This window comes from Odocoileus virginianus, chromosome 3, assembly GCF_023699985.2.
Source record: "Odocoileus virginianus isolate 20LAN1187 ecotype Illinois chromosome 3, Ovbor_1.2, whole genome shotgun sequence".
Classification (NCBI taxonomy): domain Eukaryota; kingdom Metazoa; phylum Chordata; class Mammalia; order Artiodactyla; family Cervidae; genus Odocoileus; species Odocoileus virginianus.
Window position 1 is genome coordinate 55984040 of NC_069676.1, and position 23971 is coordinate 56008010.

Sequence of the window (23971 nt, forward strand, 5' to 3'; positions counted from 1 at the left end):
TTAGTATACTGTATTGGTCTTTATCTTTCTGGCTTACTTCACTCTGTATAATGGGCTCCAGTTTCATCCATCTCATTAGAACTGCTTCAAATGAGTTCTTTTTAATGGCTGAGTAATATTCCATTGTGTATATGTACCACAGCTTCCTTATCCATTCATCTGCTGATGGGCATCTAGGATGCTTCCATGTCCTGGCTATTATAAACAGTGCTGCGATGAACATTGGGGTGAATGTATCTCTTTCAGATCTAGTTTCCTCGGTGTGTATGCCCAGGAGTGGTATTGCTGGGTCATATGGCAGTTCTATTTTGTTTTTTAAGGAACCTCCACACTGTTCTCCATAGTGGCAGTACTAGTTTGCATTCCCACCAACAGTGTTAAGAGGGTTCCCTTTTCTCCACACCCTCTCCAGCATTTATTGCTTGTAGACTTTTGGATAGCAGCCATCCTGACTGGTGTGTAATGGTACCTCGTTGTGGTTTTGATTTGCATTTCTCTGATAATGAGTGATGTTGAGCATCTTTTCATGTGGTTTTTGACTCTTTAGAATAAAGAGAAAACCAACTGTTTGCACTTTTAATAAACTTCCAAGTAATGAATTATTCACCTTTGAGACTATTTTTTAATTATAGTTAGCAAAAGTATTCAGGTGTTTTAACCCACTAATCAACCAAAAACAGAAAGGGTATTTTAATAAAGATAATATTACTTAACATTTTATTGACTGAAATATTCATGATTACAAACTGTATTAGGTTTTCTATTATCAAACACACAATTAAGGTAGGTTTTCAATTGTCAATGTTTATTTGAAGAAAGAAAAAAAGGAATCTTTTTCATTGGTGGGTTCTTAGAGTTGGAAAAATTCTCCAACAATCTACATTCTTGTCTTGTGTACTACTGAAGGCTTAGTCTGGTCATCTAGGAATTTAAAGCCCTGTTTTAGAAGACTAATTGGTTGTAGAATCCATAGCAAAATAGGATTGCAATAAAAGCCATAGGAATGTATGGCTGAGGCAGAGTCAGCAACGACCCCAATGACTAAAATCAAATCTTCCCTTTTCTCTGTAAAGAAATAAAAAGAAAGAAAAATTATTTTTAAAAAGTATTTAAAATTGCCTGACTATTGCACTAAGTGCTTCTCCATGAGGAAGCTCTGACTGTGACGGAGCAAGGAGGGCTGTGCTCCATAAGCAGTGGGGCCCCTCCCACCCCCGCCACCCTGCACAGGTCCTCCTGACCCCCTGGGGCTACCTGACTTTTCCTATATGCTCCCTCCTGACTCAGCCTTGGAACCCACCCAGACCTCAGGAAGAGGATGAGAGATTACTGCATCCCCAGTTCTCTAAAAGTAGAAGCCCACCTGGGTATTCAGTGAGAGGAAATACCAGAGAGAGAAACTGAAGCAGGAAGTTGGATGGCTGGCTGAACCTTTAGACTGGGAACACCCCCAGAGGGTAGGAGGCAGGAAGGGAGGTTAGGTAGAAGTGTCCTATTCTGCCCTGCTCTCTGAGGAAGGTTTGGAGTCTTGTCATGGAGTTCAGGGGACAAAGTGAACCATCAGAGGAGTTCCTTTCTGACATAAATTGTAATGAATTTAAATTTCTAAAGGCAGTTGAGTTTCTTGCTCAGTTATGCTCCCTGTAGCTTGGAGCTACATCATAGAGGTTATTATTCAACCTCCAACCTCCGGAGTTAAGAATTACATTATACTGGTCACCAGACTGCCAGTATTAAGTCAAGCAATTAAATCAAGTAAATATAATTGGTTTATACATGTAGGAAACATCCAGCAGGAATATACTTCAAGGTCAAATAAAAACTATTTTTATGAATGAGACTTCAGGCAAAGATACCAGTGCATTTCTGTGGCTTTTACATGAAAGAACAGTTATTTTCCATGTTTTACTGTGCCTTGGCTATCAGAAACATGGATGTTCCTATTATTTTCTGATTGTGTCTTCATTATTTTTGAAAAGGCAATATTGAGTTTTTTGTTCTTACATTTTTTCACTGCAGAAAACGCATTTATTGGAGTATGTTTTGCCATTTGTTGCACAGATTGGATCCATTTCTCTGGTACAAAAATGTAATTGACCAACATATATACCACACACTGGCTGTTAAACATAAACAGACAACATAATATTTTTCAGATAATGAATTTCTTGAATAAAATGTTCTTTGTTCTTAATACATCATGGTATGTATCAAAATGAAACATATTCTATATTGAAGTTTATATGTGAAGTTACTCACATATAAAAAATGCTGTACAGTAGAAACCAACACAACACTGGAATGCAACTATCCCAACTATAAAAAAGTTAATTTGTTATAATTCTCCTGTTTTTCTCAATACTTTCATTATTAGATAATCTGATACTCTCAGATTACTACCATATATGTATTTTTTCATATATATGAGTGTTTATAAGTGTGTATTTAACCATATACATATATATATAATTTGGTTAGTAATGGCAGTGTTGGTAATTTACATAAATAAATAGAAGTGTGTGTATACTGACATAACCTGCTTTTTTTTTAACATATAATACCTAAATTCTTATTGGAAGATAGGAATGCTCATTCACTTACTTACTGCTATATGAGCTGATTTTTAGGCATGTTTAAATATATTCATCTGTTTAGTTGTTCAGAATTGTAGTTGACTTTCTTCACCTCTCTATAATATTTCACTCTGAGGTTTTATGAAAATTATTATTTTATATTCCTCCTATAAGTGGAATTTTTTTTTAGCTACTATTTTAGCCACTTTAATTTTAGCCTTTCTCTTTTCTAGGGTAAACAATCTACTTTAAACAGCACTTAACTGCTTTCAGATGATGGTATATAACAAAGTTTATGCCCGATAATAGAATTTTGAGTAAGGGATATATTTACCTTGTCTGAAATGACAGATGGTTTGAATGGCTGGCAAGATTCTATTTCTTGAACTTAGCGTAATAAGGACACTTTACCTTACTTTCTGAAGAATTATTATGTGGTGTTTTTTTTTTTTTGTAAAATTAGCTTTTAAACTAAATAATGAAAAGTTTACCTTTTTCAATTCCCACATTAATCAATATAAACTTACAGCGCCACGCATGTCACGTGTTTTTCTTGAAGATGCAAAAGAAGTTTCTGCAATCAACATACAAAAGGAAGATGAAAAGTAAGATGATGAAGAGGAAAAAACAGTCTTTGATAGGATATACCCACATCTATACAAATCACCTACACAAACACAGCAAGTAATGAGGTGAGGCTACTATGACAGTATCAAAATAATAATTTCACAAAATAACTCTGAATCTGTAAACAGAATTCTAAATTCACCTCATTATCTGTGAAAAAATAACTTTAAGTATGGTTTAATAATCACCAAAACTTTCTGTGGATACCTTTTTTCCTCATTTTTATAAATAAGATATTCTGATAAGAACAGATACTACACTTGATCTTAGCCAAAAGGCCGAGAAGCGATGAGAGGGAGGTGGGAGGGGGGACCGGGATGGGGAATACATGTAAACCCATGGCTAATTCATTTCAATGTATGACAAAAACTACTGTAATGATGTAAAGTAATTAGCCTCCAACTAATAAAAATAAATGGAAAAAAAAAAGATATTCTAGTCAGAGAAAAAACACCTTGCTTAGTGCAACTTAATATGCTTGTATGAAGTCACTTAATATGAATAAGTTAATTACTACTTAATTTCTTCAAACTCAGCTCGAGTATCATGAATCACTTTAATACCTCACAGCTATTCTACTCTGAAATTCATGGGCCACCTTGTGCTTTAAGAAAGATAAGTGGTCAGCAGAGGGATCAATTAGTTCTCTCCTAACACAAATTTTGACTTTAGTGCACACAGAGCTGGCAAGTAATGAGTAGGATTGTTGAGGAATACCAGATCTAGAGGACAGTATTACTCCCCACACTCTGCACTGAGCAACCATGAAATCCAACCTCCAAAAATGGGGAAAATTAGATAAATATCTTTAGTCCTAAATGAACAAACATCTAAATTCTACTGTTCATTCTAACCACCCTTTCTAGCTCTACGTTTCTAAGGAGGGAAGTGAGAAACCAATCAACTGATGCAATTTGTGAAAAGATTTTTGTAACACGTGTCATTTCACTGTGCCAGTTTAAGAATTATATGCCCAGCACAGCAAGCTCCTCTGCTCCTTGATAATAGTAGTTGTTTCCTGCATTTTCTATGTGTGAACTGCTTCATCCAGGATTGAAAAATTTACTCACCACAATAAAGAGGAAATGCCAAGCCAATGATTAAAATAGCTTTGATCCATGACGAGAAGAAAGACATTTTATCAAGTCTGTAGAAGAAATGCACAGGAATGCTCATAATACACCGGCGCACGAACAAATTGCCCATTTCCAAGTAAAAGTTTCTTACTTCGAAAGGAACTGACCCACTCTCTTAGATTTGTAATTATGGTGGGAATCTTGCCCCAGTCCATAGGACATACAGGTGAACAGAAGGCCTCATAGAGGCTTGAGAGAAACACTAGGACAGGTCCTCTTTGCCTACTTTAAGAAGCAGAAGTTCACTCTCCCAACCCTTGGCTCAGCCCACAAGGAGACTGGCTGCATTTAAAGAAATATGCACTTTGGAAGTTTATTTTTTCCTCAGAAAATAAACAGTTGTTTCAGAAAGGACTGACCTGGAGCAGTCTTCACTCCAGTGTGACAGACCAGGGCTGCCTCCATAGCATCCCCGCCTGACCTACCTGACACAAAGAAGGTGGCAGAGAGTGAGGGTGGTAGCTTCAGGGACTGCGCCTGTAGGATCTCCTCTCCTCAATCTCCCCCAGCTGAGGAGTCTCCTTTAATGGATTGTAGGTGAGGAGCCTGGTGCAGGGACACAGATGAACCCTAGCAGATAAGACCCTGAGGTTTTCTGTGTTCTTCCTCGTAAAGATCTAACACAGATCATCTCTCAGCAGGGGTTTGGGGCAATTGTAATCTGATGAACATGTATGAGAAAGGGAGAAGGTGACAACCACACTTTGAAACCCTAAGGTATAGAAGAGATGGGAGAGCTTTCCAAGCTCCTGAGTTGAAAACAAAGACTCATCAAACCACAAAGAGAAGAATGAGTTTTGGGAGCTATAATTAGATACATACCTACACCCTTAGTATTTTGAAGGACACTAAAAGCCCATTAGACTCAATTGGAGATTTGATTTTCATTATACTTTTTTTTTTAGTTAAATGGACATTTTCATAAAGCTGTAAGCACTAACACAGAGAGTTACTGTGTTCCTTTAATCAATTTTCCCCAGTGAGAACATCTTGTAGGATTATAGTACAAATTCATGACCAGGAATGTTCAAAAAGCTCCCAGGTGACAGCCAGAGTAGCCAGCTTTGGGAAGCTGAGCTGGAGGGCAGCATGTGAATATCAAGGAGAGCAAGAAAGCTTGGGAACATAATTGAGATCACAAGGGACAACACGCTAAACTATATGATGGATATAGTTTACGATCTTTAGTCAAGTAGGAAACCAAACAGAGTTTGAAGTATTAGGAAGAGATGTAATATAAACTATTTAATCTGCTTCACAGCCTGAAAGTCCAGAGTTCAAATGCCATCTACCACTAAGCAACCTTGAGATAATATTCAGACTTTCTAATCTACTATTTCCTAATTTTATTCATTTTTTTATTTCCTTTTTTTTTAATTTCCTAATTTTAAATGTGAGAATAATAATTTCTGTCTCAAAGATTTGTCATAAATATTAGGGATAAAATATTAAAACAGGATGCACTTAAAGTTGTGTTAGGCTTAGATTTGTCACCCTAATCTAACCTGACTTTTTTTCAGTGAAGAAAGCTAAGATTTAGAAAAGAACCTTTGAACACCGCTATTCAAAACCCACAAAATCTGCTAAATACAAAAATTTTTCCTATATTATAGTGAAGTTATGACAATGCTTCCACTAGATTTTTTAAATATCACAGAGATACCATCAGAGATGTCTATGCAGACAATCCTGGCACATGACATTAAAGGAGAAATTAAACTGAAGTTTGGAGTTGAAGTGAATGTAAAGTTCTTGTACTGGCTTTTTTTCTCTATGTGCATTTGTTAGTGGAGATTAACAGCTGGAGACACTGCCTATGAAACAGAACAGGTCACAAGTTTTCAAAATTATCTGCTAAAGGAGTGTTAGATATGTGGGTTATTTGATGCATATCTTTTCTGAAAATGCTTACATATATAAATATATTTATATGCATAAAGGTACAGGTATTTATTACATAACTATACTAAAATCACACATAAATATATGCATATGTGTGTATATGGATATATTCATAAATGTATATATAGTTATATATATATCTATATAGTTACAAATATACTAACATATACATATAATAAAACATATATGTAATAACATTATCATTAGAGATACACATAGACATCTATATACACATAGTATATAAATATACACACACATATATATAAACATAAGTTATCTAAGAGAGCCCTAAATGTCATCACAAGTATCCTTAAAAAAGGGAGACTGAAGGAAATTTGATGCAGACTCACTAAAAAGGTCAAAATGAAGATGGAACTAAGAGAAATTTGAAGATGCTGGCCTTAAATATGATTGATGATAGATAAGAATAGAGACAGAAAAATAAAATCAAGATACTTCCTTGTAACTAGTTTTTTTAAACTTTTTTATAGTATATCTTCATATAACCATATATAAATACAAATTCCTTTTAACTTATTCTTGTTAAATACTTTTGCCAGCAATCTTGTAAGTTGTGCAGGTCACCACATGTTCATTCACCTAATTCTATATTTTAATAGTTGCATTGTTGGGTCAAATAATCTGTGCAGTTGAAATTTTAAAGATAAGACCAAGTTACTCTTCAAAACTCTTACACCATCTTCCTATGGAAAAGACAAACTACAAGTATGCCTGTTTCTCTGTTCCTCATTAAATGAGTGCCATCTGAAGTATTTATGTTTTCACATACACATTTAAACATATATACAAGTATAAAATGTTCATATTTGGAAGATTTTGTTCAGGGACAAATTTCTCCATTTGGGAATAAATTAAATTTGTTTACTAATTAAGTTAATGAAGTAATAATTTCCATTTTTTTATTTTTAAGAATTTTCATCTACAAACATGGTTCAACTTCCTATTTATTTAAGTCCAGAGTATGTGAAGAAATTAATTATTCCTCTCTAATTAACACAATTCACATCTATGATCTGCAAAATTAGAAATTTTGAGATCTTTGGTGAAATCATGTTATATATAACATACAGAAATGTATCAGCTTATGTGAAATGGTGATGGGTGAACTTTGGATACCAGCCTGTTTTGTATATTTAGAATTCACTCTAGCTGGAGAATGCTGAATATATATGCTTCTTCTCTAATATACCAAAGTTTATGGTGCTTAGGAGATCTTGTTAGATGTTCACTGAATACAAGATAGTGCAGTCTGTCTACATGGTCATAAGATTTCCCCATCCCCTCTGGCAGAAATATATATATGAATACATTCCAGGTTTATTGAATATGACAAAACAGATTACTTTGGAGATATGGAAGAATTTGGTTCTAGACTACTGCATGAAGTAAATATTGCAATGAAGAAAGTAACACAAATTTACTGGATTCCCAATGCATGTAAAAGTTATGTTTACAGAGCCTGGTGGGCAACAGTTAAACAGCTGGACACAACTGAAGGAACTTAGCACACACATATATATGTAACCTATAAAGTGTGCAGTAGCATTATGTCTTAGAAACAATGCACATACCTTAATTTAAAAATACTTTATTGCTAAAAAAAATGCTAACCATCAACTGACAACACAAGGTTGCCACAAACCTTCAATTACCAAAAAAAAAAAAAAAAAAACCACAGTATCTGCAAAGCACAATAAAGTAAAGCTTGGCAAAGCACTAATGAACATAGATGAAACAGTCCCTGGCAAAATATTAGTGTACATAATTCAGCATTATGTTAAAAGGATCATACAACATGATCCAGTGAGATTCGTCCCAGGGATACAAGGATGATTCAGTTTCTACAAATCAATCAATGTGATACACTAGGGCTTCCCTGGTAGCTTAGTAAAGAATCCACCTACAATGCAGGAGACTCCAGTTTGATTCCTGGGTTGGGAAGATCCATTGGAGAAGGGATAGGCTACCCACTCCAGTATTCTGGCTTGGAGAATTCCATGAACTATATATTCAATTTCCACAAATCAGTCAATATGATACACTACAGTAAGAAATCAAAGAACAAAAGTAATAAATGATTTTCTCAATAGATAAAGAAAAAGCTTTTGACAACATTCAACATTTATGATTTAAAAAAAAAACTCAAAAAAAAAAACCTCTCAAAAGTTGACTACACAGGGAACACAATCAACATAATAAAATCAATCTATGACAAGTCTACAGTTAATATTATACTCAATGATCAAAAGTAGAAAGCATTTCCTCCAAGATGAGGGAAAAGTCAAAGATACCTACTCTTGTTGTAACAGAGCAGGATGAGCATAGCCCTTAGCAGACAGCCATTAGTGTGCCTCATTATTCTGTATGCTGTTACTAGGCAATGGATCTTGCTCAGCCATTGGTCAGTGCCTCAGTGAGTCCTACCCACAAGCAACCAACAGTCAATGAGTGACCATGGTTGTCCTGCTCAGCTATTGGTCGGTGCTGCAGTGGGCCCTACCCAGAAATAACTGCCAATAGGGGACCATTAGGGTAGTGATTCAGCCAGGGGTGAGTGGTGTGGTAGTCAGCAGGTGGAGGCAGACTCAGGCCTTCTCCTAGAGGCCCACTAACTCACCCAGCCTTGATCCAGTGGGTGAGCTGAAGGACCCAGGGAAAAGACCGGGGACTACATCCTGCAGGCTCCAAGCCCTTACTAAGGCCCTCTACTAGCCTTGGCCCAGGCCTTGAGGCAGCAGTGAGCCTCTCCCCCATCCCTATCTCTGCGACATCACAGCAGTAGTCATCTGCCTGGGCTGCATCTGTAAGACCTGGTCCCCCCAATCTGGACAGCCTGAGGAGACTGGGGGCCAGTTGGGTTGGGTCCCTGGCTCCCTCAGGGATGACAGCTGAGTGGGGTGTAGGAACCTGGCCCTGAAGGAGCTGCCCACTGAGATCTGCCTCCTCTTAGCCAGGACTTGGACCTTTGAGGGTGAAAGTTGTGCCTTAGGACCTTGCCTTTTTTGTCAGGACAGAGAATAACATTCATTTGGTAGAGTTTTACAGGAATATTATTAACTGACTATGACCTGACCTCAAGAACAAAGGATCTGACACTAAGAAGTCTGCAACAACTCCACACCCCTCCCTCACCTTTTGCCTTTAAAGGGGCTTGCTGAAAGCTTTCAATCATTTCGGGGTTCTTAGGGCATGAGCCACCCATCTCCTTGTATGAACTTGCAGTAAACCTTTCTCTGTTCCAAATCTAGTGTTTTAGTATTGATTGACCTCATTGTGTGTTGGGCTCACAGGCTTGTAATTCAGTAACACTGCCACTTTTATTCCACATATTATTGGAAGTCTAGCCACAGCCATCAGAAAATAAATAATAGGAATCAAAATTGGAAAGGAAGAAGTAAAACTGTCACTAATTGTAGACGACAGGATATTATACATAGGATACTTTAAAGATGCCACCAAAACTACTAAAGCTCATCAATGAATTCAGCAAAGGGTGTAAGATACAAAATTAATATACAAAAATCAATGAATTTCTATATATAGCAATGAACTGTCAGAAAAGGAAATTAAGAAATGAATATCATTAAGAAACTAAAAAAACTTTTCATCTAAAGCAATAAAATACCCAGGAAGAAAAAGACATGTACTGAGACAATATAAGGCACTAGATGAAAAAAGTTGAACATTATAAAAACAGATGGAAAGATTTGCCATGACAGAAAGATTAACCATGTTCATGAACTAGAAGAATTAATGTTATATCAAAATACCAATGACATTTTTTCACAGAACTATAATAATCCTAGAATTTGTATGGAAACACAAAAGACCCCAAATAGCAAAACAGTCTTAAGAAAAAGGAACAAAGCTTGGAGGTATCATACTCCATGATTTCAAACTATACTACAAAGCCATCATGATCAAAATAGTATGGTTCTGACACAAAAACTGACATGTAGATTAGTGGAGCACAATAAATGCCCAGAAATGAAACTATACTTACATGGGCAAATTAATCTACAATAAAAGAGGCAAGAATATACAATGCAAAAAAGATAGCTTTTTCAATAAATGTTAGGAAAGGTGGACACCTACACATAAGGAACTATTCTCATACACCAGGCACAAAACTACATTCAAAATACATTAAACATTTACATGTAAGACCTGAAATCATAAATGTTTTAGAAGAAAACTAAAAATACACTCTATGACATCAGTGTTAGCATTCTTTTTTTAAAATATGTCTCTCAGGCAAGGAAAACACAATAAAAAAAAATCCAAATGGGACTGTATCAAACTACAAAGCTTCTGGAGAGTGAAGGAAATTAATCAACACGTCTAAAGGATGTGTACTGAATGTGGGAGGACACCTGATAAGGGGTTAAGTCCAAAATATACAAAAAAATCACAGAACTCAATATGAACAACAACAAAAAAAGGAGCAGAGGATCTGAAGAGACATGTTGCCAAAGAAGATATACAGATGGTTAATAGGAATGTGAAAACATGCTTCTTATTGCTATCCATCAGGTAAAAGCACATCAAAACCACAATAATATACTACTTCTCATCCATCAGAATGGGTACTATCAAAAAGAAAACAAATAACAAATGTTAGAAAGGATGTGCACAAAGGAGGACCCTCATGCACTGTTGGTGAGAATGTAAATTGGTAAAGCCTCAATAGAAAACTGGAGATTCCAAAAAATTAAAAATAGAACATCAGTTCAGTTCAGTTCAGTCACTCAGTCATATTCGACTCTTTGTGACCCCATGAACCGCAGCACGCCAGGCCTCCCTGTCCATCACCAACTCTCAGAGTCCACCCAAACCTCTGTCCATAGAGTCGGTGATGCCATCCAACCATCTCATCCTCTGTCGTCCCCTTCTCCTCCTGCCCTCAATTTTTCCCAGCATCAGGGTCTTTGCAAATGAGTCAGCTCTTTGCATCAAGTGGGCAAGTATTGGGGTTTGAGCTTCAATATCAGTCCTTCCAATGAACAACCAGGACTGATCTCCTTTAGGATGGACTGGTTGGATCTCCTTGCAGTCCAAGGGACTCTCAAGAGTCTTCTCCAACACCACAGTTCAAAAGAATCAATTCTTCATTGCTCAGCTTTCTTTATAGTCCAGCTCACATCCATACATGACCACTGGAAAAACCATAGCCTTGACTAGATGGACCTTTGTTGGCAAAGTAATGTCTCTGCTTTTTAATATGCTGTCTAGGTTGGTCATAACTTTCTTTCTAAGGAGTAAGAGTCTTTTAATTTCATGGCTGCAATCACCATCTGCAGTGATTTTGGAGCCCAGAAAAATAAAGTCAGCCACTGTTTCCACTGTATCCCCATCTATTTGCCATGAAGTGATAGGACCAGATGGCATGATCTTAGTTTTAGAATGTTGAGCTTTAAGCCAACTTTTTCACTCTCCTCTCTCACTTTCATCAAGAGGCTCTTTAGTTCTTCTTCACTTTCTGCCATAAGGGTGGTGTCATCTGCACACCTGAGGTTATTGATATTTTTCCTGGCAATCTTGATTCCAGCTTGTGCTTCCTCAGGCCAGTGTTTCTCATGATGTACTCTGCATATAAGTTAAATAAGCAGGGTGAAAACGTACAGCCTTGACGTACTTCTTTTCCTATTTGGAACCAGTCTGTGGGTCCATGTCGAGTTCTAACTGTTGCTTCCTGAACTGCATATAGGTTTCTCAAGAGGCAGGTCAGGTGGTCTGGTATTCCCATCTCTTTCAGAATTTTCCACAGTTTATTGTGATCCACACAGTCAAAGGCTTTGGCATAGTCAATAAAGCAGAAGTAGATGCTTTTCTGGAACTCTCTTGCTTTTTCAATGATCCAGCGAATGTTGGCAATTTGATTTCTGGTTCCTCTGCCTTTTCTAAAACCAGCTTCAACATCTGGAAGTTCATGGTTCACATATTGATGAAGCCTGGCTTGGAGTATTTTAAGCATTACTTTAGTAGCATGTGAGATGAGTACAATTGTGCAGTAGTTTGAGCATTCTTTGGCATTGCCTTTCTTTGGGATTGGAATGAAAACTGACCTTTTCCAGTCCTGTGGTCACTGCTGAGTTTTCCAAATTTGTTGGCATATTGAGTGCAGCACTTTCACAATGTCATCTTTCAGGATTTGAAATAGCTCAACTGGAATTCCATCACCTCCACTAGCTTTGTTCATAGTGATGCTTCATAAGGCCCACTTGACTTCACATTCCAGGATGTCTGGCTCTAGGTGAGTGATCACACCATCCTGATTATCTGGGTCATGAAGATCTTTCTTGAACAGTTCTGTGTATTCTTGCACCTCTTCTTAGTATTTTCTGTTTCTATCAGGTCCATACCATTTCTGTCCTTTATTGTGCCCATCTTTGCATGAAATGTTCCCTTACTATCTCTAATTTCCTTCAAGAGATCTCTAGTCTTTCCCATTCTAATGTTTTACTCTATTTCTTTGCAGTGATCACTGAGGAAGGCTTTCTTATCTCTCCTTGTTATTCTTTGGAACTCTGCATTCAAGTGGTATATCTTTCCTTTTCTCCTATGCTTTTCACTTCCCTTCTTTGCACAGCTATTTGTAAGGCCTCCTCAGACAGCCACTTTGCTTTATTGCATTTCTTCTTCTTGGGGATGGTCTTGATTCCTGTCTCCTGTACAATGTCACAAACCTCCGCCCATAGTTCATCAGACACTCTATCAGATCTAGTCCCTTAAATCTATTTCTCACTGCCACTGTATAGTCTTAAGGGATTTGATTTAGGTCATACTTGAATAGTCTAGTGGTTTTCTCCACTTTCTTCAATTTCAGTCTGAATTTGGCAATAAGGAGTTCGTGATCTGAGCCACAGTCAGCTCCCAGTCTTGTTTTTGCTGATTGTATAGAGCTTCTCCATTTTTGGCTGCCAAGAATATAATCAATCTGATTTTGGTGTCAACCATCTGGTGATGTCCATGTGTAGAGTCTTCTCTTGTGTTGTTGGAAGAGGGTGTTTGCTGTGACCAGTGTGTTCTCTTGGCAGAACTCTATTAGCCTTTGCCCTGCTTCATTCTGTACTCCAAGGTCAGTCTTGCCTGTTACTCCAGGTGTTTCTTGACTTCCTACTTTTGCATTCCAGTCCCCTATAATGAAAAGGACATCTTTTTTGGGTGTTAGTTCTAGAAGGTCTTATAGGTCTTCATAGAACTGTTCAGCTTCTTCAGTGTTACCAGTGAGGGCATAGAATTGGATTATGGTGATACTAAATGGTTTGCCTTGGAAACGAACAGAGATCATTCTGTCATTTTTGAAATTGCATAGAAGTACTGTATCAAGATTGCCAGGAGAAATATCAGTAACCTCAGGTGTGCAGATGATACCACCCTTATGGCAGAAAATGAAGAAGAAGTAAAGAGCCTCTTGATGAAAGTGAGAGAGGAGAGTGAAAAAGTTGGCTTAAAGCTCAACATTCAGAAAACTAAGATCATGCCATCTGGTCCTATCACTTCATGGCAAATAGATGGGGATACAGTGGAAACAGTGGCTGACTTTATTTTTCTGGGCTCCAAAATCACTGCAGATGGTGATTGCAGCCATGAAATTAAAAGACTCTTACTCCTTAGAAAGAAAGTTATGACCAACCTAGACAGCATATTAAAAAGCAGAGACATTACTTTGCCAACAAAGGTCCATCTAGTCAAGGCTATGGTTTTTCCAGTGGTCATGTATGGATGTGAGCTGGACTATAAAGAAAGCTGAGCAATGAAGAATTGATTCTTTTGAACTGTGGTGTTGGAGAAGACTCTTGAGAGTCCCTTGGACTGCAAGGAGATCCAACCAGTCCATCCTAAAGGAGATCAGTCCTGGGTGTTCATTGGAAGGTGTTCATCACCAGTCCCATTCACAATTGGGTGTTGTTTTTGCTTTGGCTCCATCTCTTCATTCTTTCTGGAGTTATTTCTCCACTGATCTCTAGTAGCACATTGGGCACCTACCAACCTAGGGAGTTCCTCTTTCAGTGTCCTATTATTTTGCCTTTTCATAATGTTCTTGGGGTTCTCAAGGCAAGAATAGTAAAGTGGTTTGCCATTCCCTTCTCCAGTGGACCACATTCTGTCAGACCTCTCCACGATGAGCTGGCTGTCTTGGGTGGCCCACAAGGCATTGCTTAGTTTCATTGAGTTAAACAAGGCTGTGGTCCATGTGATCAGATTGGCTAGTTGTCTGTGATTGTAGTTTCCAGTCTGTCTGCCCTCTGATCCCCTCTCTCAGTGCCTAATGTCTTACTTGGGTTTCTCTTAACTTGGACGTGGGGTCTCTTCACGGCTGCTCCAGCAAAGCACAGCTGTTGCTCCTTACCTCCGATGCAGGGTAGCTCCTCTTGGCCACCGCCCCTGCCCCCGGCCCTGGGGCAGCTCCTCCGGACCATGCTCCGGTGATGCAGCCGCCGCTCTCCTGCGCCATCTAGCATATGATCCGTATATTCTACATCTGGGTATTCAACAAAGAAAAAATCCACTATGTCAAAAAAATATATTTACTCCTATGTTCACTAAACATCATTTACAATAACCAATATACAGAGAGAATTTAAGTGCCCAGTCAACAGATAAACAGATAAAGATGTGATATTGATAAAAATATTTACATACAAAGTATACACACATACATAATGGAATATTGCTTAGCAATATCAAAAAATGAAATCTTGCCTTTTGTGGCAACATGGATAAACTAAGAGGGTATTATGCTAATTGAAATAAATCAAATGGATAGAGAAATATTATATTATTTCACATATGGGGAATCTAAGAAGCAAAAGGAAATGATAATAAACACAATATAAACAGAAAGAGAGTCACAGGTATTGAGAAAAATAGGTAGTTGTCAGTTGTCAGAGGGGAGTGCACTGGGGGCTGAAGGGAAATAAGGTGAGGGAGCTTAAGAGGTATAAACTTTCAGTTACAAAATAAAAGGATCACAGGTATGAAATGTACAGTGTGTACAACATAGTCAATAATCATGCAATATCTTTGGATGGTGACAGGTAAAAGCTAGATTTATCATGGTTTTCATTTTAAAATATATAGAAATATTTAATCACTATGGTTGCACCAGAAACCAACATACTGTTTGTTGTAGTCATTTATATTTCAAAAGCAAAGTCATAGAAAGAGAGATCAGATTTGCAGTTACCAGGGAGAGGTGGGTGGATGAAAGTAGTTGAAAGGTAAAACTTTCAATTATAAGATAAATAATTGTACCAGGTTTGTAATGAACAACATGTTAAATATTATTAATATATATATTGTATGTGAAAATTTTTCAGAGAGTAAATTCTACAGAAGTTCTCATCAGAAGGAAAAACTTTTTTCTATTTCTCTAGGTTTGTGTTCTATAGTATGATGGAAGTTCAGTAAACTTATTGTAAATATTTCATGATATATGTAAGTCAGATCACAGTGCTGTATGTTAATTATTTCTCAGTGAAACTGGAAAAGAAAAATGAGGTAAGGAATAGCAATTGTTGGTGAGGATGTGGAGGAAATGGATCCTCATTCATTCCTGATGGGAATGTAAGAAAATACAACCACTTTAAAAAATACAGTGTTAAGTTATTGAAAAGTGCAAGATAACCTACCACAGGAAGTATCCATTCCACTATTAGGTGTTTAACCAAGAAGAAAAGAAAAAGACTTGTACAGTAATGGTCATAGCACCACTTTTCTTAATAACCCCAAAATGGTAACAATTCCAGAGTCCATAAACATGTTAACAAAACAAAGCATAGTATATGAATACAAAATGGAATACAATTAAACATTAAAAAGTAATGAACTACTGATATATATGCTATAGTGTGGATGAACCACAAAAATATGTTATAGGAAAGAAGCAGAAATAAAACTATATATTGTTTCATTCTCTTTACATAAAATGCCTATAAAAGGCAAAAAAAAAAAAAAGAGAGAGAAATACAATGTAGATGAGTAGTTGCCTTGGTTTGTGGGTAGTAAGAAGGCATGACCTCCAAAGGATGAGAGAGATATTTTGTGGGAGTGATGTAAACACTCTAACGTTGAATTGTGGTGATGGCTGCTTATCTTTCTCTGTCTCTTGTCTCTGTCTCTGTCTCTGTCTCTGTCTCTCTCTCTCTCTCTCTCTCTATATATATATATATATATATATATACACACACACACACACACACACATATATATATATATATACATTTTTTTTTTCTTCTATAGAAGGACATGGCAACCCACTCCGGTATTCTTGCCTGGAGAATCCCATGAACAGAGAGCCTGGTGAGCTACAGTCCACAGGGTCACAAAGAGTTGGACATGACTGAAGTGACTTAGCATGCATGCATGCATAATAAGTATTTTAACTATTCCATCACATCTAAAATGATTAATTTGGGGTTTATAAAAACAATAAACTGGCTATTAAAAAGAATAAAATTTCAAGTTTTGTATTCAAACTCTCTTTCATTACCAAAATATTAGGTTTAAAATACTGTTACATTTCCTGTGTCTCATTTTCATTATGTCCAAAATATAGAGCTCATATGTACCTAACATGATTTTTCAAAGAACTAAATTGGATAACATGTGGAAAACTGTTTCACAGAACTTTTGAGAACAGTCACACAAAAAGGAGCATTTCCATTCCTTAGTGGATAATAACTTTAATCAATATATTTAAATATCTAGATAATAATCATTATCTCTGCTTTTGCTTATTATCTCATTTCTCATGTGACATAGGACATGATGCACAGCATAACTTTACATATATGGAATTTTAAAAATACATAAATGAAACATACATGTTTCCTAAAGAATTTTTTCACAAAGTCTTCTACAAAGAAAATGTGATGCAACTGGCTGAAAACATTTTTTTAATGCTGCTCTACAGAGTAACATTCTAATGTATAATTTCCTTAAGAGGGCTATTAGAGATTTAAATGATCTAATAGCTCCCACAGTAATAACTCTGAAATTTAAAAGTACCCATTGAGAAGAAAGAAGAACAAAATGCCTAATATAGCATATGTCATAGATTTCTAGTTGTCATTCAACAGTCAATCTATATTTCTGCCATTACACTCTAGGTATGAATAATCCTTTTCTCACATAGCTAAAGTCTGCTTCTTGTGGCTAAAGATGGAGACAAATGGAGAAACATCTGACTGGGACCTAATACAGCAAGTCCTAAGTCAAGAAAGGCCATATTACCTCCCATCCCAGGAGCACCCACTTACCTCTCGACTAACTTGTGGGACCAAGAATGAAAAACATGATAAATTTTTCCCAAGCATCATTAATCTTATATTATCTCTTTATAGATTTTGAAATTCATTCAGTTATAGGCATAATGTAGGCCTTAGAGTCAGTATTAACTAAGATCCATGACCATAATGTTAATCTGAGTTGCTTCTTAGCTTTCAATTTAGACACCTCTCCTAAGAGTTCCAAATCTTTAGTACAGAGAGCATCCATGTTATCTGTACTTTTTATAAACACCCAAGTAATCTAACATTTGGTCATCTTTGGAAAATATCTTTCTGACTACAGGTGTGAAAGATATGTTTGTCTTAACCAATTAGCCAACCAAATAAACAAGGGGCATGTTAAAATATATATATAACACCGTTCAACATTTTATGGAGCAAATATTTAATGTTTCAGATTGCATGAGGTTCTACATTACCAAACATATGACAAGATACTAGTTTATCAAACTCTTATTGAAGAACTGAACACAGTAACAATACTGAAACCAAAGGATCTTAAAGTTAGAAAGAACTTGAGATATCCTACATTCCACCTTGAATTCTGCGGGGTTCACCTGATCGTCTAAGAATGGAAAACCCTGTCTGTGCAACTCTAAATATCTAGAATCCACTGCAAAATGAAATCACAGTAAAAGATGTAGGAATGTGTAGCTCCAGTAAAAAGTCAACATTTACCATAATAGCAACAGTAAATTTGCCACCACTTTTTCTATAAAAATAATCAGAGAGGAAGAGGGAAAAATGATTAAAGAACCCAGAAAATTAAACTCTCTGGCAATACACAAAATGTTCCTAAATGAAGAGATTTGAGCTATGGGACATGACAGAAAGGCTGTGTTCTACTTCCATAGGGAGTAGGACCCCTGTTGCTCCTGTCTTACACTGTCCTGTCCCTACCACGGGACTTTTTAATCCTTCCTATTTGCTCAATCTCACAGAAAACTAATCAATCTGATCACATGGACCACTGCCTTGTCTAATTCAATGAAACTATGAGCCATGCTGTGTAGGGCCACCCAAGACGGACGGGTCATGGTGGAGAGTTCTGACAAAACGTGGTCCACAGGAGAAGGGAATGGTAAACCACTTCAGTATTCGTGCCCTGAGAACCCCATAAAGAGTATGAAAAGGCAAAAAGATATGACACTGAAACATGAACTCCCCAGGTCAGTAGGTGCCCAATATGCTACTGGAGATCAGTGCAGAAATAACTCCAGAAAGAAGGAAGAGATGGGGACTAAGTAAAAACAACACTCAGTTGCAGATGTGACTGGTGATAGAACAAAGTCTGATGCTATAAACAGCAATACTGCGTAGGAACCTGTAACAGTAAGTCCATGAATCAAGGCAAATTAAAAGTGGTCAAACAGGAGATGGTAAGAGTGAATGTCCACATTTTAGGTATCAGTGAACCAAAACGGACTGGAATGGGTGAATTTAGCTCAGATGACCATTATATCTAATTGTGGGCAAGAATACCTTAGAAGAAATGGAATAGCCATCATAGTCAAAAAAGCAGTCCAAAATGCAGTACTTGGATGCAATCTCAAAAATGACAGAATGATCTCTGTTCGTTTCCAAGGCAAACCATTCAATATCACAGTAATCCAAATCTATGCTCTGACCAGTAATGCTAAAGGAGTTGAAGTTGAATGGTTCTTTGAAGACCTACAAGACCTTCTAGAACTATCACCCAAAAAAGATGTCCTTTTCATTATAGGGGACTAGAATATAAAAGTAGGAAGTCAAGAAACATCTGGAATGACAGGCAAGACTGGCCTTGGAGTACAGAATGAAGCAGGGCAAAGGCTAATAGAGTTTTGTCAAGAGAACACACTGGTCATAGCAAACACCCTCTTCCAACAACACAAGAGAAGACTCTACACATCGACATCACCAGATGGTCAATACCAAAATCAGATTGATTATATTCTTTGCAGCCAAAGATGGAGAAGCTCTATATCGTCGGCAAAAAACAAGACTGGGAGCTGACTGTGGCTCAGATCACGAACTCCTTATTGCCAAAATCAGACTTAAATTGGAGAAAGTAGGAAAATCACTAGACCATTCAAGTATGACCTAAATCAAATCCCTTAAATTATACAGTGAAAGTGAGAAATAGATTCAAAGGATTAGATCTGATAGACAGAGTGCCTGAAGAACTATGGATGGAGGTTTGTGACATTGTACAGGAGGCAGGGATCAAGACCATCCCCAAGAAAAAGAAATGCAATAAAGCAAAATGGTTGTCTGAGGAGGTCTTACAAATTGCTGAGAAAAGAAGACAAGTGAAAGGCAAAGGAGAAAAGGGAAGATATACCCATCTGAATGCAGAGTTCCAAAGAATAGGAAGGAGAGATAAGAAAGCCTTCCTCAGCGATCAGTGCAAAGAAATAGAGTAAAACATTAGAATGGGAAAGACTAGAGATCACTTGAAGAAAATTAGAGATAGTAAGGGAACATTTCATGCAAAGATGGGCACAATAAAGGACAGAAATGGTATGGATCTAACAGAAGCAGAAGATATTAAGAACAGGTGCAAGAATACACAGAACTATATAAAATAGATCTTCACAACCCAGATAACCACGATGGTGTGATCACTCACCTAGAGCCAGACATCCTGGAACGCAAAGTCAAATGGACCTTAGGAAGCATCACTACAAGCAAAGCTAGTGGAGGTGCTGGAATTCCAGTTGAGCTATTTCAAATCCTAAAAGATGATGATGTGAAAGTGCTGCACTTGATATGCCAGAAAATTTGGAAAACTCAGCAGTGACCACAGGACTGGAAAAGGTCAGTTTTCATTCCAATCCCAAAGAAAGGCAATGCCAAAGAATGTTTAAACTACAACACAATTGCACTCATCTCACATGCTAGGAAAGTGATGCTCAAAATTCTCCAAGCCAGGCTTCAACATTACATGAACTGTGAACTTCCATATGTTTAATATGGATTTAGAAAAGGCAGAAAAACCGGAGATTAAATTGCCAACATCCCTTATATCATCGAAAAAACAAGAGAGTTCCAGAAAAACATCTACTTCTGCTTTATTGACTATGCCAAAGCCTTTGTGTGGATCACAATAAACTGTGGAAAATTCTGAAAGAGATGGGAATACCAGACCACCTGACCTGCCTCTTGAGAAATCTGCATGCAGGTCAGGAAGCAACAGTTAGAGCTGGACATGAAACAACAGACTGGTTCCAAATAGGAAAAGGAGTATGTCAAGGCTGTATATTGTCACCCTGCTTATTTAACTTATATGCTGAGTACATCATGAGAAATTCTGGGATGGATGAAGCACAATTTGGAATCAAGGTTGCTGGGAGTAATATCAATAACTTCAGATATGCAGGTGACACCATCCTTATGGCAGAAAGTGAAGAGGAACTAAAGAACCTCTTGTTGAAAGTGAAAGAGTAGAGTGAAATAGTTGGCTTAAAACTCAACATTCAAAAAACTAAGATCATGTCATCCGGTCCCATCACTTCATGGCAAATAGATGGGGAAACAGTGATTAACTTTATTTTTTTGGCCTCCAAAACCACTGCAGATGTTGACTGCAGCCATGAATTTGAAGGATGCTTGCTCTTTGGAAGAGAAGCTATGACCAACCTGGACAGCATATTTTTTTTATAAATGTATTTATTTTAATTTGGAGTCTAATTACTTAACAATATTGTATTGGTTTTGCCATACATTGACATGAATCCGCCATGGGTGTACATGTGTTCCCCATCCTGAACCCCCCTCCCACCTCCCTTCCCATCCCATCCATTAAAAAGCAGAGACATTACTTTGCCAACTAAGGTCCATCTAGTCAAAGCTATGGTTTTTCCATTAGTCATGTATGGTTGTGACAGCTGTATAAAGAAAGCTGAGCACCAAAGAATTGATGCTTTTGAACTGTGGTGTTGGAGAAGACTCTTGAGAGTCCCTTGGACTGTAAGGAGATCCAACCAGTCCATCCTAAAGGAAATCAGTCCTGAATATTCATTGGAAGGGCTGATGCTGCAGCTGAAACTCCAATAATTTGGCCAACTGATGAAGAACTGACTTATTTGAAAAGACCCTGACTATGGGAAAGATGGAAGATGGGAGAAGGGGACGACAGAGGATGAGATGGTTGGATGGCATCACTGACTCAATGAACATGAGTTTGAGTAAACTCTGGGAGTTGGTGATGGACAGGGAGGTCTGGCATGCTGTAGTCCATGGGGTGGCAAAGAGTCGGACACGATTGAGTGACTGACCTGAACTGATTTGCTCAATCATTCAGACGAGACTTAAGAAAGGGAAGCAACAGCCATTGTATTATTTCACATTTTCCAAGAGGCAGACTCGATTTCGAGTTGGGTAGAGATTTCATGAGACACAACACATGTCAAAGAACAGGGAGGACTGTTGCAGAAAAGGCTGTCGAAGCTTTAGGCCACAAACTCTTTCTGAGTGGCAGAGAAGGGACAGTGAGTTTTGGTTCAATATATCCTAGACTGCTCTGCACTCTCAGGAAAGTTTCAAAGGCCACCATCATTATTTCAGGAGACAAAGCTGACTATCACCTGAGGCCCTTTCTAGCCTTATTGTGCCCATTGTAAGGGATAGTAGTGTAATCTTTAGTCTGTTCCTTGCTCAATTATGCCCCCCTGTGGCTGGAGATCTGCAAGGCTGATTCTCATAGCTCCAATGAGATCTACTATTGACCTTCAGATATTTGGAAAAACATTACCTTGGTCACTAGTCTGCCATGAGTAATTCATAATCAGTTAAATTAAATGAAAGTTATGAGTTTGTTCATTTGTAAAATATACAGCATGATTTTAGTGGATAGTTTAGTACTACTTTCAGAAGTAAGAATTTTAAGACATGATAGAAGTGTGTTTCCTTGGCCTTTAGAGAAATATTAATTTTCAGTACATCTTGTATCTAGATTATCAGAAAATGGATTTTCTTATCATTTCATGGTTTTTCAAATTACTTCAGAAGAGTAAATATTTACTATTGTTTTCTTGAGTGCACCACCCACACACACAAAAAAAACAAGTTATTGCAATATGTGTGACCATTGGTTGCACAGACTGGATGACACGCTTTCATGCATGTTTTCACATTACTATACTGACCACAGTCTATCATAGATAATATACATTTATTAGACAATGAATTTTTGAATACAATATTCTTAAATCTTAATATGAAATTCCACATTTTCACCCTCAAGTCATATTCCACTATTTGGTCAATAGAAATCATTACTATTTATTCTTCTACACAGTGGGAACTGGGATGGTGCTTTTTCACCTTTCATTTTGTTAGAATAAATAATTCTGCTCTAAACACACTTTTATATCTCTCAGTTTTTTATGCAGTAAATAATTACCTGTGATAGGAATTTTAAGTTAATGGGAAAAATACATTATCACCTTGTAAAGCAACTACTAAATGCATTTATATTCCTTGTTAAATTCTATTTCTTAACCATGTTATAATAATAACATACACAGCTTTCCTTTTTGAAGAATGAATGTTTTGTGCATTCAGTTTGATCAATTTTGCTGTGATTTTAAAAACTGAAAATGTTTAAAAATCTATGTTTCAACTTCCAAACGAACTGGTAGTAACTTACCAAATGCTTGTACCTTGATGATTTCGTAACAGCGGTTTCTGCAATCAAAGAACAGCTTAAAAACATGAGTCCCACATGCACATTGGCAGCAGAAACCTATGTAAATGGTCTATTCAAGGAACTACAGCTAATGAAGTAACAATTTTGTTGTAGCAGCAAAATATAAATTCTCAAATATATTCAAAACTTAGAAAAAAGGCATCCCCAAATTAACCTAGCTCTGTAAAAAATAGTATGTATTATTTTTTAGTAACTCCTAATATCCTGCTTAAAGATATTAATTTTTTAAAGCTTTATAAAAGAGAGATTTCACTGTGATGAAGATAATGCTCTAGGCGAGGTCTCTTGAATGTGAAGAAATTCTGCTCAACATCAGGGTCACGGTTTTATTCAACACCTAACTTTTTCCAAAGTTTATGGGCAACCTTGAACTTTAAGAAGACAACTAACTGGTCAACTCAGTTTGAATGAGTTCTCTCCTAACTCAAGGCCTTAATTTCATGGATTCAAGGCTGATAATTAAAAGGTCAGATTTTCAAGGAATTCCAGAGCTAGCAGAGCTCATTCTTTCTTGACACATTGTATTTAACAACATGAGAATCTGGGCCCCAAATGGAAAAATAATTTAGTTAAACAAGGAGATAAGGTTTATTCCCCATTTTAATGCACCAGTATATTTTAACTTCTCTAATATGGTAAATGAGAAAAAGCAATTCAATGATGAAATGTTTAAAAGGAGCTTATAATAAGCCCTGTATCATTTTACCAATGTAAGAATTACAAACC

The 23971-nt window shown here is 37.0% G+C and overlaps 1 protein-coding gene and 1 pseudogene across 1 annotated transcript in view; both read right to left on the bottom strand.

Annotated features, from left to right (window-relative positions):
• Window positions 1–784: 784 nt before the first annotated feature.
• LOC110144797 (serine protease inhibitor Kazal-type 10-like) overlaps window positions 785–23971 on the bottom strand; it is a 151651-nt gene continuing 128464 nt past the window's right edge. Inside the window, exons 3-7 of the mRNA XM_070465607.1 lie at window positions 14613–14744; window positions 4271–4347; window positions 3101–3147; window positions 2005–2120; window positions 785–1065 (exon numbers count right to left, since the gene is read on the bottom strand). Of these exons, the coding sequence (XP_070321708.1) occupies window positions 1023–1065; window positions 2005–2120; window positions 3101–3147; window positions 4271–4347; window positions 14613–14744 (415 nt within the window). The 3' untranslated portion in view covers window positions 785–1022. The remainder of the gene's footprint in view (window positions 1066–2004; window positions 2121–3100; window positions 3148–4270; window positions 4348–14612; window positions 14745–23971) is intronic.
• LOC139034582 (U2 spliceosomal RNA) lies at window positions 3372–3490 on the bottom strand (annotated as a pseudogene).